The sequence below is a fragment of the Gadus chalcogrammus genome, chromosome 18, assembly GCF_026213295.1.
Source record: "Gadus chalcogrammus isolate NIFS_2021 chromosome 18, NIFS_Gcha_1.0, whole genome shotgun sequence".
In the NCBI taxonomy this organism is placed as follows: domain Eukaryota; kingdom Metazoa; phylum Chordata; class Actinopteri; order Gadiformes; family Gadidae; genus Gadus; species Gadus chalcogrammus.
In genome coordinates, this window is record NC_079429.1 from 2,734,935 (window position 1) to 2,755,704 (window position 20,770).

The 20,770-nt window shown below is 46.8% G+C and overlaps 2 protein-coding genes across 5 annotated transcripts in view; one reads left to right on the forward strand and one right to left on the reverse strand.

The window, feature by feature from the left end:
- The window catches only part of LOC130371735 (PDZ domain-containing protein 7-like), a 16,060-nt gene extending 12,398 nt beyond the window's left edge, over nt 1-3,662 (reverse strand). The window contains exons 1-4 of the mRNA XM_056577595.1: nt 3,592-3,662; nt 1,767-2,000; nt 1,022-1,159; nt 254-428 (exon numbers count right to left, since the gene is read on the reverse strand). Coding sequence (XP_056433570.1) covers nt 254-428; nt 1,022-1,159; nt 1,767-1,932 — 479 coding nt within the window. The 5' untranslated portion in view covers nt 1,933-2,000; nt 3,592-3,662. The remainder of the gene's footprint in view (nt 1-253; nt 429-1,021; nt 1,160-1,766; nt 2,001-3,591) is intronic.
- Nucleotides 3,663-4,523: 861 nt separating this feature from the next.
- LOC130371500 (cadherin-related family member 1-like) lies at nt 4,524-20,670 on the forward strand. 4 transcript variants are annotated; one of them, XM_056577291.1, is made up of 19 exons: nt 4,524-4,676; nt 5,272-5,383; nt 8,247-8,623; nt 9,139-9,234; nt 9,622-9,767; nt 9,870-9,920; nt 10,092-10,181; nt 10,328-10,414; nt 11,308-11,424; nt 11,760-11,903; nt 12,205-12,283; nt 12,461-12,561; nt 13,208-13,411; nt 14,162-14,314; nt 14,763-14,927; nt 15,488-15,555; nt 16,750-16,978; nt 17,373-17,627; nt 18,961-20,670. In XM_056577291.1, the coding sequence occupies exons 3-19, from the start codon at nt 8,560-8,562 to the stop codon at nt 19,534-19,536; spliced, it is 2,625 nt and encodes an 874-aa protein (XP_056433266.1). In that variant the 5' UTR covers nt 4,524-4,676; nt 5,272-5,383; nt 8,247-8,559; the 3' UTR covers nt 19,537-20,670. The 4 variants fall into 4 exon arrangements, with proteins under 4 accessions (XP_056433266.1, XP_056433269.1, XP_056433267.1 ...); XM_056577294.1 differs by lacking the exon at nt 18,961-20,670 and adding an exon at nt 18,118-18,414; XM_056577292.1 differs by lacking the exons at nt 4,524-4,676; nt 5,272-5,383 and adding an exon at nt 7,540-7,687.
- Nucleotides 20,671-20,770: the final 100 nt, after the last annotated feature.

The window sequence follows — 20,770 nt, forward strand, 5'->3', positions numbered from 1 at the left end:
ACTTACACCGGTTAATACACACATTGACACACCGACGGCAGAGTCAACCACGCAAGGCGACAGCCAGCTCGTCAGGAGCAGTTAGGGTTAAGAGTCTTGCTCAGGGACACATCAACACCCAACTAGGAGGAGCTGGGGATCGAACTAGCAACCTTTCGGTTACAAGGCAACTCATCTGCCTCCTGAGCTAAGCCGACCCCCGTCACAGACTCCATCCCTCCGTCCGTTGCCTCTGGCCCACCCCCCCCCTCACCAGGTGGTCTTCTCCTTGGAGTAGCGGATGCCGGGCACCTTGCCCACCCTGCGGACCACCATCCTCAGCCGGTTGTTCCCGGTCAGCACCTTCACGGCGCTGCTCATGGTGATGCTCTCCAGGCTCACCCCGTTCACCTCCACCAGCTTGTCCCCCACGCGCAGGTCTGCCTGCTCTGTGCACGCACACACACACGCGCATACACACGCACAGGCAAGCGCGCATACGCACAGTCACGCACACACACAAACAGAAGTACACACGCATGCATACACACACGCACACACACTCACGCACCGGCACATGCATGCATAAACACGCACACGCATGCACACACGCGTATAAACACGCACACGCATGCACACACGCGTATAAACACGCACACGCATGCACACAAACGAGAGAGAGGAAGTGAATGATATTGAATACATTATATTCATTTCAATATTTGTTTTGTTTTGGCGATATAAAGTTATTTCTTTCTATCATGCCAATAATGACATTTTAATAAAAAATAGATACATTTTTGTTATTTGCACAGAAGTATTTTTCATGGATAGCAGTAAAAACGAAATTGATTTAAGAACTCTTTCTCTCCTTTTTTAGGGGAGTTTTTTATGGTTAGAGGCCCATATAAGGCAGGTACTCCCACATTCAGCGTGGTCGAATCAGAACGGCACGTCACTTTGCATGCCCTGATATTCTCATACAGTGCACGGGTGGACACCGGACACCGTAGCCTCGGCCAATCAGGGCGCAGCCTCTCACCGGCGGTGCTGTTGTCCTCCACCTTGCTGACGAAGATGCTCAGGCCGTGCTCCGAGCCGCCGCGCACGCTGAAGCCCAGACGCCCGTCCACACTCTTATCCACCGTGATGGTGTGCATGTCCTCGCTGTCATCTCCCCCTGAACACACACATGCACACACACACACACGCAGGCGCATGCACATATGCACAAACAAACACACACACGCATGCACGCACACACATACATGCATTGCATGCACAAACACATGCACGCACATGCATGCACACACACACACACACACACACACACACACACAAACACGCACACACGCAGATTATTCAATAGAGGCCATTGAATGGGGCCATGGGACATTATTTCACAGTAGTGCAGGGGGTAGTGAACACACTATACTGTACACTCTTTCGGGACCAAGTGAGTCAGGGCAATATGGACACTAATTATGTACCGGGAATCTATCGGGTTCACAGAGACGTCTGTTGGCTGCATAAACACTCCTTAAACTCTTCATCGTCGGTATCAAGTAGTGCACTTTACAGAGGACAGGATTTAGACTCTCAAAGTTCGGAAAAACTGTAAAAAAAAAAAAAAACGGGGGATGCTAAACGGTGCACCACGGGGCCCAACGTGGTGCACCGACGGGAACACAGCGCCCTCGGTACCCCCCCCCCCCCCCTCCCGTGCTAACCCGGAAGCTAGGCTAGCCCCTGCTACGTGACTCAGGTCTCCCCCCCGTCCCCCTCACCGTCCACGGGGGAGTTGATGAGGATGACCCGGCCCATGGGGGAGGAGGAGCGGATTCCCCGGTGCCTCTGCTCCTTCTTCCGCAGGAGGTGGCGCGTGGCGGTGCCGCGGGGCCCCTGGGGGCCCGGGGGGGCTTCCCTGCGTGACGGCCCCGACGAGTGAGCCATGGCGGCCGCCGAGCTCCCCTTTCACACGCACGCCCCGTCTGGGTCTCAAGGCCGAGGGGAGGAGCGATCTGGGGGGGGGGGGAGCAGGGGGTGGGGGTTAAGGTGGTGGTGGTGGTGGTGGTGGTGGAGGTGGTGGTGGTGGTGGTGGTGGTGGTGGTGGTGGTGGTGGTGGTGGTGGTGGTGGTGGTCATGGTGGAGGTGGTGGTGGTGGTGGTGGTGGTGGTGGTGGTGGTTAAAGTGGTGGTGGAGGTGGTGGTGGAGGTGTTGTTGTTGGTGGTGGTGGTTGTGGTGGTTATGGTGGTTATGGTGGTGGTGGTGGTGGTGGTGGTGGTGGTGGTGGGTTTGGTGGTGGTGGTAGTGGTGGGTTTGGTGGTGGTGGGTTTGGTGGTGGTGGTAGTGGTGGGTTTGGTGATGGGGATGGGGATGGTGGTGGTGGTGGGGATGGGGATGGTGGGGAAGGGGGCTATGGTGGTGTTGGAGGTGGAGATGACGGTGAACGAGGTGGTGGTGGTAAAATTCTTAAGATAGAGAAGAATGCGAATTCCAGAGATCTGCTTTTGGTCTCACCTCAGAGACAGGAAGTACGGTACAGACCGATATCAAAGTAATAGTTTAGTATTCTATTTATAAAATGGCTCAGGTGTACAGAAATGTTGGGACAGATGCTCAATAAGGTTTTTTTAATTTTTGGTATCATAACAGACTTGGCTCATATATGCGAGTGAAGAAATATAGCCTTTGAAACACCTTTACACTTTACGTAAGAATACATTATGTAACCAATAATTAAACATTAGTTAATGCAGTAATAAGCATTACCTAACGTTTAATTAATTTAAGTTATCTAATGGTCTAATAATAAGGATTTAATAATGATGTACATGTTTCCTAAGGGTGATCACATTAACTAAGGTAATGGTGTTCGTGTTAACTTAGGGAATAATGTACATTAGTATATGCTACACGTGAACCTCCTAAAATGGCACAATTTTATTGGTTGCTATCTCGGGATATTGGCCAATATCCCATTATTGAGATCTCAAACTCTGGATATTGTTTTCATCGCGTGACGGCCGTCTCGTCACGCTAATAAAAAAGAATATATTCCGGCATAAAGTGTTATCTTGTTTATTTTTAGAGTTCACGTGTAGTATATACTAAAAAAATTATTCACCTCAGGCTCCGTGAATAGTGGGGATAAGGCTTGACCTTTGACCCCTATGCTAATGCTATTTAATAATGCCAACTACTGCATTGACTCATGTTAATTAATGGTTACCTGGCTCCACCTGGCCAAGTGTTTAGGTGTCCCTGAGCAAGACACCCAATCCCAACTGCTCTTGATGGGCAGGCTGTTGCCATGTGGGGTGGACACTGCCAATAGTGAATGAATGTGAGGCACTAATTGTAAAACGTTTTGAGTGGCTGAATAATTAAAAAATAATAACGATTTCCAAAACATTTTACAAACATGTTCCGAGACACTAAAATACGGTTCCTCAGAGTCCCCTTTCAAATATAACTTTGCAACATGACAATTTTGAAGATAAATAAAATTACTAAAAGCAGAATTACACCTGTTGGTCTTTCGCCATACATGTCCACTGGTATGACGTAGTACTTACACATTACATGGTAAACATTGTGTAGCTGACTCACGTTTGTAAACAGCTAGGAGGCATGATGACCGTCTCTCTGGCTCCCTTGAGTCACATGCCCGGCCATTCCTGTCCATCTCACTCAACCCCAGTCTGATGTCAACAGAACAAATCAGAGATGAAAAGGTCATTGTAGAGCTAAAAACACACAAAATGCCACCTTTTAAAATGTCAAAGACGTCAGGTGATTATGAACGTTCTAAATCGTCCGAACAAGGCGTATGCATTTGATTATTGTTTTATCGGGGTTTTTTTTGCACTTCCACTGCCCGACCCCACTAAAAGTCACGACGCCACGGGACTTTCGACACCTTCGACATAACCGGACGACAGCGCGTCATCAAGACGTCACGGAGGGAGTTTCTGCTGTTCAGCACGTCGGACAGCGACGGGACAGCGAGTCAGCGACCATATCAAAAGTAACGTGAAACTGGACACTTTTACTTTTACTCGTTATGAATAAAGTGAATAATGCTTGGAAACATAACAATGTAACGGTTGTACGAGGCCACTAGCCTTACAAGCCTGGTGTACATTAATAATGTAGCCTACTAATGCAAAATACCAGGGTGTTGTAACTCGAAAAAAACAACACTTTATATTCAACATTTGGGCTGCTCATCACTGCCAGTCAACAGTTAGATAATACCAAACCAAAAAAACAATTAAATACACATGTCGCAAGCTAAAGGACTAGCATCCGAGCCCCGAAACGATGCAGACTACCGTACGATAATAAAGGAGTGAAAACATAGCCTACCTGTCCTCATGTTGTGCAAAACGATCCAACGCACCTGAGGCATTTCGTTCAGCAGCAAGGCCCCGCCCATGCCACGTTGCCATTGGTCAGCTGCTTATAAACTAAGAGCCTTTTTAAGTGGATAGTAATTATGCCACTCATTATGCTGGTCGTTGTTTTTCCCAAATAAGTTTCATTGTCAGGAGTCACACTGTCAGCGTTCAACTGTGGCTCAATTTGCAAAGCAATACTTGGTTCTACGAAAAGAAAACACATGCGAGTGATGTCCAAATGTAGTTATCCTAGTTTATTTGTGAATTCGCCTAAAGTTGATGCCGTTTGAGAAGGTAGGCTGTCGTGTAAGCGAAGAACACTATGCATCCATTTAATTGAAGACAAAGTTACCCTCAGCTCCCCAGGTTGAGAAAAATGTGTACTGTGAACAAATGAATATTTTATTACCAAATTATTATGTTGTTATTATATTATATTACGAGCTGTATTCGTACGTAGGAGTGAAATTGACCACTAGGAGGCAGTATGTGACTTCGTATGGGCCATAGGACTCCAACCGCGTCATACAACGATTGTGTTTAACGCATAAATATCACTGCATAAATATATGATAAATATCATTCAGTCAGAAGATGTGATAAGATGATATCCCGCAAGTCAGTTTGACACATAGGTGCAAGTGTCTACGTGGCAGATTAACATAATAATTGGTACAGAAAAATACATTTGTATTTTTGTTCTCATATAGCAGCTTTTATTAATTGATTGCATTTATATAGTTTTTTCAAAGATTAACAACAAAGCGTGCAATGTTTCTCTGTGTGTGTGTGTGTGTGTGTGTGTGTGTGTGTGTGTGTGTGTGTGTGTGTGTGTGTGTGTGTGTGTGTGTGTGTGTGTGTGTGTGTATCTCACCTCACCCACTACCAGTGAGTAGCACCCTTGGTGATTCATGGAATCCAGAATGATCGACCTCACACTGGCTGTCACGGTGGAGAGGTGACGAACCAAACAGTCCAATTTGAGACTGACATCCTAGCAAGTAAGTAAACATGTTGGAAGCGGATCAAATCAGCAGGTGAGGCAGGTTCTATGTAACGTTAGATAATATATGTTCAGTTATTTCACGTACAGTCGGGTGAATAATTGGGATACTCCGAGGCATTTTTAATAGCGTAACAAATGATAACTAGCAAGTCTCTAAGCCTGGATAAGATACATTCCTCAAAGTTTATCATTCACGAAAAAGTGTATATTATTTTAAAAAGGTCAGTTTCGGTCACTGAACGTGGATTTCTACATCCAGTCCCCCCCCCCCCCCCCCACACACACACACTTAGAACCAAGATGGCCGCCAGGTGACTAAGGACCTGTCCTGCTGAAACCTCTCATTCCCACCTAATCCCTCTCCCTCCTGCCCAGCCAGTTAACGCTGTATGCACTGACCCGGCATGGGGTCGCACTAGACCGCAGCGAGGGAGACCGGCGGCTGCCTGGAGTTGGCGTCAGGGGCACGGTGGGAGGTGTGTCATGAGGGTGGGGGTGGTGGTGGTGGTGGTGGTGGGGCTTGGCATACGTGTGGGTGGGTGTCCCTCCTATAGCCCGTCAGCAGAGGGTTGTAGCAGTGAGCAGCGACAGCAGCAGATGACAAAGGATTATCTTGCTGATCCCCCTCTCTCTCTCGTCGGCCATCTGCCCTCCCTGCTACAGTTAAAGCGCAGGGCGCGGGGCCCCGGGGCCACTTGTGGCAGATGCACGCTCGTATATCCGTACAGAAATACACAGATAATCACCGAATACAGTACAGGTGCAACACATTTAGCTGTGGGGGGGGGGGGGGGGGCACACCGGCTGGTGGAACGGTGCTCCGAGCCGGCGGAGGTCATGCGCCAGTCTGATGCGTCGCTACGGTTACGTAAGGTGCGTCGGACGTGGCACAGATGGACCGGGATGAAGAGGGCAATAATGCATGACCTGGTGCCCTGGCATATGGAGCTTTGCTGTTCCTCGGGATGAGCGGAGCCCTATGTCATGTTTTTCATGCTAGGCCGTTTGATATACAGAATGTTGGAGTGGGTTCAAGCGGGTCTGGTTATGTGAGCCGCCGCTGATACTCTGGATGTTACCGAGGTGCAGGGATCGGTATGTGTCTGTGCTTGGAGTGTGTGTCACATCCAAGTAGATAAAGAGACATAGAGAGAGAGGGACTTAGAGGAAGGGTGGGAGAGAGAGGGAGGGAGGGAGGGAGAGGGAGAGGGAGAGAGAGAGAGAGAGAGAGAGAGAGAGAGAGAGAGAGAGAGAGAGAGGAGAGAGAGAGAGAGAGAGAGAGAGAGAGAGAGAGAGAGAGAGAGAGAGAGAGAGAGAGAGAGAGATAGGGAGAGAGATTGGGAGCGGAAAAGGGGCAGAAAGAGATAGAGAGAGAGAGGCAGAAGGAGGTAGAGAGAGAAAGGGCGGGAGTGGGAGAAGAGGGAGGATAGACAGAGAGAGAGGAGGGAGGGAGGGAGCAGGTGATGGAGAGATAGTGAGGCAGACAACAAGTGGATTGAAAGAGGGAGAGAGAGTGACAGATGGGGAAAGAGAGAGGCAGAATTAGATGGAGAGAGAGGGAGAGGGCGGGAGAGATAGAGTTGTAATTGTTGTTATTTGGTGGTGGACTTTTTGTTGAGCAGGAATAGCTCTCTCACACTGATTTACCGAACCTTGTGAAAGCCCCCACTACAATCCCAGTAAGCCCTTCCTGTAACGTAAACCCTTGCCGAAGGGGCTTGTGGTAGCCCCGGGCTTAAACCTACACCCTGCAGTGCTTTCCATTTAATGGATTGATGAGATTGGTAAACACTTAGAATGTTACTTAAAAATATGACATTATTATTATTTATCTGAAAATAACAAGAATACTTCAAAATGGAACCCAGACCATAACTTCCTGCCAGAGTCTGATGACTCCGTCTCGAAACCTCACGGAGCGAAGCACAGGCTCCCTGATTGGCTGCTGACCACGAGTTCAAGCGTGTTGTCGGCTGTCACAAACTATTTATATAGCTGTGAAGAGAGGGCGTGCGCACGACTTGATTGCACCTTTCGGTGAACGCGCGGATGTTTTGAACATCCACCTGCTCTCCACCAGGGTGTGTGCGTGTGCTCCGCCTCGCACCTGGTTCACAAACGAGGAGTGACTCATACGATCCGGGTTTGATATAGGAGCCGTGTTTCATATACTTGTATTTCATATAGACACCTCACACTCACCCCACAGTGAGTGTGAGGTGAGTGGTGAGTACGTGGATCTGAAGAGCTGACATGTTATTCGAACGACGCTCTTGAACTAAGAATATCAGGTATCTCCGTGAGTCATAACCATTTGCAGCAGCCTCTTGTGTACAATTAACATATGTTTTCTTCATTTTGTAGGGGAATGTGTAGAAATGAGGACGGAGACTCGGTTGCCATATTTTTGCAATATTAATTAACTGTCATTTTAGTCACGTAACACACTGTGTGTGTGTGTGTGTGTGTGTGTGTGTGTGTGTGTGTGTGTGTGTGTGTGTGTGTGTGTGTGTGTGTGTGTGTGTGTGTGTGTGTGTGTTAACCACACACACACACACACACTCACACACGAGCATGAACTTATGCAAACACACTCACACAACTAAACACAAATTTTACAATATTTAATATATATAAAATAGTCTTAAATATTTTGTAAGTGCATTATTATAAATATATTTAAACCAACAATATGCATATATATATATATGAATATCAGTGAATATATAGGAATATTTATTTATATATATATATTTAAATAAATATATATATATGTATCTAAACAAAATATTTAAACCTACAACAGGAAGAACAAACAAGTTGACATGTTGACTAATCAGTTTTTTGTTTTCTAACAGACGAATGACACCGCAGCACAGAGGCTCTTACTCCATCATGACTGCACTGAGGTGTGAAAACACCTGTGAAGGGGGCGAAACGTCACGTCTCCGGGGGTCCACGTGAGCGCACCCTACAGTCAGAGCCGCCCCGAAGCGAAGCCGACGCGGCCACGACCGAGATGCCTGTGGAGCAGAGGAACGACACGTCACTGGATTAGCGTCTGAGAATCTGCCTCAGCTCCTCTCGCCTGAGCTCCTGAGAACACCTCCAGAAAGGGCTGGTCTCCGCTCGCTCCTTCCACATGATCCTTCCACTCGCCTCCTCACCAGGATGAACGCAGAGGAGCGAACGCGGGTTCTGTGGTTTCTGCTCGCCTTGTGTCAACTCAATTCAGGTATGGGTTTTGAGATTGTGTGGCTCACTGCCTTTTTGTGTTACTGTTGTTGTCGGTGCGAGGGCTGGGTGCCTTGGTAATATCCAGCTTATCCTTTAACACCGTCTTGCTGCAGGGCGCGTGCCAGATTGCAGTCCTGGCTTGGGTCTTGTAGCTTGTGTCTTGTGTTGCAGAACTCCCCACTTGCTCTTAATTCATGTTCAGGGTTTTATCTTTCCAAATGTGCTTATTTTGCACCTTTTTCCTTTTCCCACTTCTGCATGCTACACTTGCCGTTTCAGCAAGTAAGTGTTAAAAATATATATATATTTATTTTATATATCCTTCAGTGTGTCATACACAACCTTATTTTATGCAGTATTTAATAATATTTAAGAATTGTGATGTGATTGTGGCAGATGCTTAAAAGTTAAAAGAGTAAAGCGTCAATAAATTATTAGAGTATTTAACAGAGTTGTGCAACATCGGCTCACACAAGGCTGTTCCTACCCCCTATTCACCTCCACCTTAAAAAGGACAATCGGACTATGCACCGTATTTCTATGACTATGGACCTGGAGCTACCCACGGCAACATGGCTTTGTTCAGCATCTCAGAGGACACGCCAGTGGGTGAGTTGTGTTGGATTGTGTATCCTCAATCGTGCGTGTGTGTGTGGATGTGTCTCAGCCCAAAAGTGTGTTTGATGCAGGTTACAAAGGCGTGGCGGTGTTGTCTGGCCCCTGTCAGACTGTCTAGATTATGACAACCAAGCTACGCAGGCTAATAAGGAGCAGATGCAAATGACTCAACCGACCCGACCTGATTCACCTCTCGTGTTCCCACCGTTCACGCCCTGATGAATTATCTCTGGAATCACGTCGCCTAATCTAAGCACCTTCCCCTGCCCCCGTTTTGTTTTTATCTGGGAATGAAGGCATCAATGGCATCATTTGCTGCCGAGTTAAAGATGGAGACGAGAACTCTAAACACTGATTTTGTATTTTCGTTCTTTGTAGGGACACACGTGTACACGCTTAACGGCACCGACCCGGAGGAGGACCCCGTGAGATACGGGCTGACATTCGAGCAGGGGACCAAAGAGTACTTTAGGGTGGACCCCAAGTCAGGGAACGTGACTCTGGTACAGGAACTTGACAGGGAGGTGAGGTCATCGATATTCAACAGGAAATAAATATGACCGGAATGGGCTTCTACTCGGAGCAGGTGATGACTTCATGTTTTCTTCTTTTTTTTTTCTTCGTAGAAACAAGCTGATATCTCAGCCCTCGTCAGCATCACCGACGGTCGCAACAAGGTGAGTGTTTGAACGCGAGGCCATTGTTCTCGTGTGAGTGAGAATGAATTCACACCTTCAGGGGCTTTTTAACAGCCATGGAGATATACACGTAAAAATAATTTGGTGTTATTTTGTGGTGTGGTGATGAAGACATGTCAGTGACTCAGTCCAACTCCCCTTCGTCCCCAGGTGGCTGAGACGGTGCGAATCTTCGTCACCGACGCCAACGACGAGCAACCCGAGTTCCAAAACCTCCCCTTCGCCATCGACGTCCCTGAGGTAAAGATGAAGGGGTAAAAAATAAAAAAAGAACGTTGATGATGTGAATTTCCTCACGACTCTGTGGAGGCTGAGGGGCGGTGCGGGTGCAGATGTGAGCGTTGTGTGTGAGAACGTGTTGACGGGCTGTCTTCTCGCCTCCACAGGACACAGCCCCCGGCAGCAGTATCTACAAGGTCACGGCCGTGGATAAGGACATGGGCTCGGGAGGCAGCGTCTCCTACTACCTGCAGGTAAACCATCATGCCTTCACGTCTCCCCCCCCCGGGGGTGCTGTGGGCCTCGTTTACCTGGCGGACATCTTGATTCCATTTTGGTTCCAATTTGGTTCCATCTTGGTTCTAAACCTTCGCTGGGTGTGAGGAACTGAACGCAGAATACCGCATTCAGTTCCTCCCACCCAGCGAGGGATTAGAACCAAGATGGAACCAAGATGGCCGCCAGGTAAATAAGGCCCAGTTTTGAGAACCAATATGGCCACTACGGGTTAAAGAGAACCACTGCAACACAAAAGGTAGGCGTGACATTGGGAGTTCAGTGCTTTGCAGACATTTTAAAGGGATTAAAAGGTCATACGTTTCCGTAATGCAGAAACCTATGGTTGGAGGCAAGGATTAATATCATGCCTGGGATCCAATTCCAATTACATTTGGGCAAGGCATGGAATCAGGCCAGGGTCTGGGTCGCTCTGAGCCAACAACTGTCAGGGTTGTAGTCGTGTAACACGCTGCATGGTCAGACTGAGGTGCTGAGCCATTCACACAGACAGACAGACAGGCAGGCAGGCAGGCAGGCAGGCAGGCAGGCAGGCAGGCAGGCAGGCAGGCAGGCAGGCAGGCAGGCAGACAGACAGACAGACAGACAGACAGACAGACAGACAGACACATGCACACACAAACACACACACAGGCAAACACAGTCACATGCACACACAGACACACGGGTATGCAGGCATACAGACACAAACAGACACACACAGACACAAACAGTCACACACACACACACACACATGGTCACATACACACACAAACACTCTGAATTAATTATCTAAACTAATCATTGCTTTATTATCCTTTCATTTCCCCCCCCCGTTAATTAAACTACCTTTCTATCCCCATGTGTTCAGAGCTCACCCCTCACTAAGTTCACCATCGACGGGCACAGCGGGGTGCTGCGGATCAGGGCCAACGAGACGCTGGACTACGAGACCACACCGGCACACTTTGTGACTGTGGTTGCCCAGGTAACCCCCCTGTCCTCCGTCCTAGCCGGCGTTGTCCCGCTGTGCGGGAACTAGACACGCAGCACTCATCTGGGTTGTAATGATAGCACACACTCTTTCAAGAGAGTGTAGCGTCTTGAACGATTTTAAAAGTAAATCAGAACCATAATCCTCACAGTTCTAAGAATTACTTCAGTCAGAAGTTCAACTATCTTGAGTCGTAGTTTAAGGAAAAGTTGACATGTTTCAAACAAATTCAAATACGACTTTATTTATTTAATCTTGTATTTTAGAGTGATGAAATGCTGATTTAACCAACCACATGATAATAACGAACAGAAGTGTATCTCGGTCAGGACGGAGGTGGGAAGTACAAAGGCCAGCACCAGGTGATGAGCTCCACGGCAACCGTCACCATCAATGTGGTCGACGCCCAGGACACGCCCCCTTCCTTCGTCGGCACGCCCTACTTTGGCTACATCTATGAAGTCTCACTTCCTGTAAGTCATGTTGTTCTTTTTTTTTTTTTTTTTTTTCTTGAATCTTGAATTTTGAATTTTGAATCTTGCATCTTGAAGACAGAATTTTGAAGTTTGAAGATGATTTTTTTAATCTGGAATCTTTTACCCATTCAAAGCCTTTCAAATATTTAACGTTTAAGTTTATTATTCTACGCAAGGAAACGTATATGCTGCTGCTCATATTCTTTTTGTGGGTATAATATAAAAATGTTAACATTTTTATTATTGTTTGTGATTATGTTAACACAATTGACCATGTTTTTTTTCTTGTAACCTCTAGGGTTCTGAAATATTTACAGTATATGCCAAGGATGGGGATCAAGGCAACCCAAACTCTATTCATTACTCTATTATGAATGGTGAGCGTTTCATAACTCAACCCTGTTTATTTTACTCAATCTAATGGCCCCAATGACTCGCACAAAAACTCACTTCAAAAAAAGTAAATTGTCTGTGTCCATTCAACGTCCTCCGTTCACAGATTTAGAAACGTTCCGTCTTCTTATTTTCGTCTCTATCTGTCGTGACGTTTTCAGGCAGCGACGGCGTCTTTGACATAAATAGCACCAGCGGGTGCATCAGCCTGACGACGAATCCGAGCCAGCTGAAGAGTGAGCTGTATGAGATCAGAGTCCAGGTGGGACTGCCCTCTGTTCGCTGCTCTTTAACGCCTGCCTGCTCACCGACGGTCCAAAAATACTCATATCCTAAACATCATCCAACACATGGTAGAACACACGGTAGAACATGGTGGTCACGCACACAGGAATTTGGAAAAAAATATTGTTTCTTTCATAAGCACTCTACTCTTTTAATATCAAAGTCACAGTGATTGTATTTTATACCAAATTATATTGCAATATAATATTATACATTATATAATTGTTATTATATTATATTGTATATAAACGTATCCATATACTTAAATGAGAAGACACATAAATGCGTTCTTAATGCATAAGCCTTTCGGTAGGTTTCTGTTATTGTTCAACATCCAGCTTTCAACAACTGAGTGCAACACTTGAATGAAAAAGCCTTTTATTTGGGGGACAGTAAGGAGCAGAATATCTGCTTTGTGGTGAATGTAGTGGACTCAGGGGAGTAGGTTCCTAGTTTGGGGAAGTAAGGAGTATAATATGTTCTTTGTAGTGAATGTACTAGACCAAGGGGTGAACTTTCCTCTCATATAATCACAGAGAGAACCTAGAAGAAGATCAGAGCAGACTGCCCTATCCTCTGAGCAACGTGCATGATTCTAGAACTTTCTTCTCACCACCCGACAGGCCATCGAGGAGGGCAGGGGCGAGGGGCCCATGGACTACGACATCACCACGGTGACGGTCAGAGTGGTGGACCTCAACAACCACCCCCCCACCTTCTACGGGGAGACGGGCCCCCAGAACCGCTTCGAGGTCACCATGTTCGAGCACCCCCCTGCCGGGGAGATCCTCAGGGGATTCAAGATCACCGTCAACGACTCCGATCAGGTGATCAATAGGATTATTGGTAACGTTATCAGTCGGGTCCACGCGAGTCTTTCCTCGGTTGTACTGTTATATGTTGTGTTTAGGTATTTATTACATTTTTCGGTTGGGAAATGTGGCAGTTGGCTCCCGTACTAAGGCCTGCTTAGAGGACGTGTGTGCGTGCGTTGAAAGCAGTATTTTGTAACAAAAACATGGATCTCATAAAACCAGGTTAGGGTGAGGTAAAGGCATATAAAAAGATTGGATGGGATAAATATGGGTTTAAATCTATAGAAATAGCAGCATTTTCCTTAAAGATATTCACAACTGTCAAGGCCTGACTAACATTGGCAAAGTTTTCAGCCTAACATCATTGTTGCTGTCTTTTCTTACTTGCATAAAACACATTTAAAACATGACAACCAACATCAACTTTTAGAATAGTATTCAAGATGCATCTCTCTTCCCAATCCCCCAGTAGGTTAAAGGTTAAACTGTAGTTTACTGTAAATCTCTTGACCTCATTATTCTCTTCTACTGAACGTTCAAACCCATGTGATCATCACTTCTTCCACAGCTATCTTAGCCATGACAAGCATTTTTTTTATTCATATTCATTCATTTATTCTTTCTGTTTCCGCCAACAAACACAAATTCCCACACTAAATGCATGCGTCAATGTTGAAGTAGGCTTCCAATGTGCGTATGCCTTGTTTTTGTGTCTTGTTGTGTTGCTGATTGATAACTGATTGATATCCCGGTCCCATGCAGGGAGCCAACGCTAAGTTCAAGCTGAGGCTGGTGGGTCCGGGTCGTGTGCTCCGCGTGGTGCCCCAGACGGTGCTGAACGAGGCCCAGGTCACCATCATCGTGGAGGACACCTCAGGGATCGACTACGAGAAGGGCTCCACCTTAACCTTCAAGGTCAGACCTGAATGAGTAGAGCTGTCCAGCACCGTGAATTTATTCTCCACTCACAGAGGTGTTGATTTGTAACCTTGGCGGGGACAAAAATGCCAAAGGGTTGAAAAGTTGTTTAAATATCAAAACGTTTTGCGAGTAGACAATTCTATCATCCCTCTATAATTGATTTGAGGGACGTTTCCCTACCATCGCTACCCAAAGTAACACTCTGACGATAGCTATAAAACTACTGTTTCCTACTGAATTATTAACACATCGCAAATATTTATTCATGTACTTATTAGCTTATGTTAGTTTTAGTTTTTATCTGACATTTATTCATACGGCTTGGCGTTAGTGAGGCTAAGCATCGTCTCTTCCAGGAGAGTCTTGATTGTCCGCACCACACCAACAGACAACTAGCTAGCATAACAACTACGTAAACACTCTGTGTGCCGCTGTGTTTCAGCTCCTGGCCATCGAGATCGACACACCAGAGAGGTTCAGCGCCACGGCCGACATCATCATCCACCTGCTGGACACCAACGACAACGTCCCCGCGTTCACCTCCGAGTACTACGTCGCCCGCATCGACGAGAACTCCCCCGGGGGATCCAGTCTGGTGTCCGTCACGGTGAGTCCGTTAACAGGAAAACACGGTCCCACCGCCCAAATTAGTGTTACGTAACACTGCTGGCAATCCAGCCTACATAATACCCTGTGCTGCTCAGCATAACTCGTCTGATGTCAGTGGATCGTTTCCCTAAATAAAGCTATTTTTAACCTCCGGTGTTCATAACATTGCAATTACATTACACCTGGGTCCACTAGTGCATGCTATTCGAGTTTTTGAGTTCCTGTCAATGGAAATTACCCAGGAGTAGGAAAAAAAGCTTATGTTCCCCGGAGGTTAATCAAATTGTTTTTGAGCCTTACGGTAAAACCATGAAAGGGCTTGCCTGCTAGCCATACAGCCCCTGCCAGGCCTAAATCCGGTTTACGCTCTTGTGTGTAATCCTCAACCACTTTCAATTACGGTAACTAAATAGACCTTCCACTGCCTGTTCTCGTCATATTCATTACTGCGAATAATTTTCAAAATGGAAGTTGCTTTGTTTGAATGTTTTTCTATGTGCTGATCATTTACAGTTCATAACACCCCCTTATTGTTTTCGTTGTTTTTTTTATTACCAGGCCATTGATCCAGATTCTGGGCCTTGGGGTGAAGTCAAATACACGATTTACGGATCAGGATCAGATTTGTAAGTAGCGTTGCCAGTTTTGCTGCGATCTGAGTAGATCTCTTTATCACTGCAGTCCCAATTTCACATCGTACATGTTTGGGTTCTGTGGGAACACAAAGTGATTCATGTTGTTGTGCGTGGAGAGAAGGAGAGGTGTGATCTTCATGACACTGCCCCATGTGACCCCGTCATCTTCAGTAAAATACTAACCCTAAAATACCTCTCTGTGTGTTTGTCTATATGGGGAAAATAAGCAAGAATAGGGCTCCAGCTGGCTGTTTCATGTGCTGCTGCGATACACAAACAGCTTAGTCTAAGATGGCAGTGAGATGCTGGCTAATCTTGTAATTGGATTGCGGGGCAAAAAATAGATTGCCCTGCCCAACTCACACAGCCAATCAACACGCGGCGTGACAGCTGGAGCAGGGAGCCAGCCGCGCTGAAGAGCGGGCGTCCGCCAGTGTAGACGCAAAGTGCAAATTTATGCGTGTCTCCAGGCAAGGAGTAGAAGTAATTGTGTGAAAGTTATCAGTTTCGAAGCAACTTGTTAATTTTCACAGAGAATATACGCGTGAAGAAGAAGAAACTGATCCCGGCGCTGTAGCCTGGCAGGATCCAGCAGTAACCCAAGACCAACAACACGCATTGTAGTTATTATGTTTACCAAAGGGTGTTTACGTCACACAGGGTCATTCAAACGGTACATGTGCATGTAGTCAGCAGACAAACACACATGGTGGCACATATTACAGCGAGCCAGAAGTTTCTAAATCTGGTTTGTGACGCTTTCATATATGGTGCGAGATTATAATTGACGGCAAAGTGAGCTGTCAGATCAGAATGAATGTGCTGTTTTGCTGCTGCCACGCCCGCATATGTGTCGGAGAGCCCAGCTGAAGCCATTCGTTAGACCCTGCTCCACCTTATCAGCATCAAACGCTGAAAAACCTGTCAAAGGACGTTACATTGTTGTTGTTGTTGCTGGAGGAGGGCACAAAGCCTGTTTACACTTGTCATGCCTTGATATGAATATTACCTAGAGAATCGTCTGGTTCATCTCAAGGTTCTTTTTTTTACGAATACGAACGTGGGCAGTTATCAGTTCAAAAAGCTTCTGAGGTAAACCAATCCGATTTCTTCCATTGAGACCTGTAACGTCAAAGCATCCTCTTGTTCTTAAGGCTCTTGAAGGCTCCTCTTTGGCCCCTCCAGGTTCTCCATCCACTTCTCCACGGGGTTGATCTCCACCCAGCCCTGGGCCACGCTGGACGCGGAGGCCCGCTCCAAGTACAACTTCTACGTGAAGGCGGAGGACGGCGAGGGGGAGTACAGCCTGGCCGAGGTCTTCGTCACCGTGCTGGACCTCAACGACCATTCCCCCGAGTTCCACGAGAGCCTGCTGGAGGAGACCATGGTCATCGGAGCCCCCGTGAGGATAGAGGTACAGACGGGTCCGATCGGGTAGAAGACAACGCAAAGCGGCGGGAGATGGGGCAGATTCTGCCACATGTAAAAAGTGGCAGAAAATGCCACATATAAAGTGGCTGAACATTGGTGTCACTTCGGGAGAATGTGGTTGATAGAGAAATCTGTCAGAATATAAATGAGCCGTTGTTCTTTTTTACATTATGACACATTCACCTAAGAGGGAGAAACGTTTTACATAGGGTCACTACAGTTTCGTCCAATACCAATGGCAACCGGCCCAAATTTTTGCCCTCAAATTTGACATTGCAGTGAACGAGTGTAATCAATGCATCCCTAAGTGAAACACCCTTCACACCCTTCATACGCACACGTCGTTCGCTTTAAAAAACAAACCTCCGCTTCCACAGGCGGTGGACGAAGACGCAGAGTCCCCCAACAACGTCATCGAGTACTCCATCATGAAGGCGGACCCCAAGAACATCTTCGACATCGACTGCAACACGGGCGTGATCAGACTCAAGCCCTACATCAAGTCCATGGAGATCATCCACAACATCACCAAGTCGCAGGAGTGCAAGTGGTCGCTGCTGGTGGAGGCCCGGGACCGCGGCTCGCCCTCCTTCAGCACCACGGCCGTCCTCAACATCGACATCACCGAGGCGGTAAGACCCGCACGCCCCCTTCGCCTGCCCCCTGCTCTGAGCATGCTTGCATGCTTGTAGCGCTTTGCAATGCAGCGCTTGTCCATCGTCGTAGCTTAAGGGACATCAGGCCCTTTCCGTGCACTATATATATCGTGATCCTTACTTCAATCGCTTTCTTGTTACATTTTATTGGAGGGATTTCACATATTGTCATGCAATATTACAAGACGCCATCTTGGTATTTTTTCACTTTTTATGAATTATTATAAGAAAACTGGTTCCTTGGTTGTTCTCGAACTCTTGACGCATCAAGATGGCGACTTTAACTTTTTAGGGGAATTTCTGGTCATCACATAACAGCTTTTTGAACAATATTCTTTGCGTTGTTTTTAGTCTTGGTGTAGTCCTGTGGTGTCTGTTTGTCGTTGCCTTGGTTACGCGGTGAGGTGACGCCCGGCGCTCTCCCGGTGTTTTGTGTTCGGTGTCGTGGATTTGGTTGTGCTTCCAGATCAAGGCTCGCATCGTCTCCTACTTCATGGGGCTCAGCAAGCGGCCGCTCACCGTGTTTGGGATGTGTGTCAGCATCGTGTTCACGCTCATTCTAGTCACCATCTGCATCTCCACCATCATGTACTGTAACGCCGTGAAAAAGTCCCGCATTCACCCCGAGAGCAACTACATCAAAGTGATCCGCCGGGCAAAGTGAAGAGGGGAAAGGAAAACAGGCACTTGCAAAACTCATCGTTGCAAATACATTTTTTTTCTATTGTCTGGAAAACAGTACTAAAGCACACATAGTTATATATTGTCACATATGATCAAATATATTTTTTTTATGTGTAAATATTGTATTAATAAAATCATTTTATAATTTGATAGATAGTTTTGAAATTTTAAACCATAGCTACAAAGAATTATCGGAAAAGTAATTGTACTTTTTTATACAACAATGTCAGTCATTGCCGGCCATTTGTCTAACTAACCAAAAATACAACCACCTAAATGAAGCATTGGGGTTCAGAACAAAACACAAACGGTTCTCCAAATGCATGCAACGCCTTCATCAAAAACACTGCAGCGCACATCACTGCCAGACGCATTCCCAGCAACCAGCCCTGTGCCGTAGTTCTAGTGCACAACTTGGCCTTTGCAGAAGCAAAGACGCTCAGTTGTGCGTGTGTGGAAGCTTTTGTAGTCGACGTTAGCAGCGATCGGTTGTCTGGGCGTCCTCTGTCAGTGCTTCGCTCATCCATGTCTCACGCATCGCATCCCACGGGCGAATGGTGTCTTACAGCTTGCGTTCGGACCCTCGGGTGCGATTAAAAAGTGTTGTGTTTGTGCTCTTTTACAGACTCCTCTCATGGCGGCCTTTTTAAAGAGAAGTAGGGGCAGTCCTATGAAAGTGCTAGGCATGGTCACGGGTATCATTAGCTTACTGGTAGGAGCGACCGTGTTGTTTTCCACCGCCATGTACTTACGCAACACCAAGTCAAACAGGATCTCGCCGGCGCGGCGCATCATCAAGAGGCGCCCGCGCCACCCCGAGCCCCCCTGGTCCTTCCGGATGCCCATCTTCAGAGACGCCGGCCCCTCCAGCAAGTTCCTCGCCGACAACCCCGAGGGGGGCCGCGCCGACCGGGGCGCCGGGGGGCCCCGTGCGAAGCCCCCGCCGCCCAACGCGCCGTCCTTGCCTCCGCCGCCGCCATCGGCGTCGGCGTCGGCGTCCACGGCGAGGACGAGCGAGAGGCCCCGGGTGCTGCCCACGATCTCCGGCGTGCTGGCCTCCAGGAGCTTCAAGAAGCCCAAGGCCAGCTCCAGCTCCAGCTCCGGCTCCGGCCGGAAGGCGACCATGAGCTCCGCCCTGGTGTCTGAGCTGAAGATGAGGCTGGAGCAGAAGATCAACGAGAGCAACCAGGGCTACTGCTGACTTCCTGTCACGCCCGCTGGCCGGCGGGTTTCCTTGAGCTGTGGTGGAGCGGCCAACGCTCGGTGGCTCCTTGTAGTTCATGTGCGCTCTCTCCTGTAGTCCCGAATGGATGATAACCCGGTGAGCTGCATGTTTAAATAATGTCAGTGAAACGTAATGGTCAAGTTTAAGTGAGATTGCGGGAGGAATTGGAGAAGGCGTGGTTGTGTTATTACCCTGAGAGGCTCGCTACACTGCCATCTAGAGGCCGGTGACGCCATGTAAACAAGCGTTCGGAAGCACCTCTCAGCTTACCCAGGAAGAGGATTATTAAGAGTTACTGTCTGTACTGTCTGTACTGATGTGTACATAGGTCCCAAAATGATTTCCTGAGAGGCATATACAATGTTGAATCCATGGAATGTTTGTCGGAAGAGAACCAAAAATAATCAATGATATTTAATGTATGCTATTGCTTGCTGGAGGAAGATGCAGAGAGGGTAGAATAGTTATGGCTATTCAAATGTATTGCTATAAAACCTGTAGTTATTGTCCTTGCATTGGCTGCTTGAGATGTAGGATTCATAATTTGTTCATTGTGTGTATATGACTACGATTATGTGCCACTGTGGGCATTCAACGTAAAACATTTGTGGTATATTAACAATATGCTTTTCTACGAAACAAGGTTATAAATTATGTTTTTTATTGATTATCCTGTTATTGTATTTAGTTTGGGGGGCAAATGGGGCATTGCAGAACGATTTAGGAACCATTTCAAGCGTGTTAGCATCCTGCAGAACGAATAGCCAAATTAGCAGTAGATATAAATTATTATTATATCAAAAATCGACTACTAATGAAGCTGTACAGCTTGATTTAATTCAACCTTAGCGACATGTATACTTATCTTCTAAACCTTACTTCACTTGTGAAGACCTGGAGTGTTTAAATTTCTCAGAAATTAATGTATTATAAAATGTATGGCTAGTATCACAGCTAACAGCTAACCGTCTTTGTTCTGTCCAATGCCTTTAAACCCTAAAGGCAAAACTATTGTTACACATACCTCTGTTCAAATATTAACCTGTATATAATATATTACACTTGCCTGTCCCCTTTTATGTGACCTGTTGTTTGTAATGTCTTTGTACCGTCCTGATTTTGAATAAATATCTGAAACATGCAGGCCTTGTCCCTTCAGTCCCTCAAGAATATTACATAGCGGACATAGTGTCTGACAAATGTAAAGATG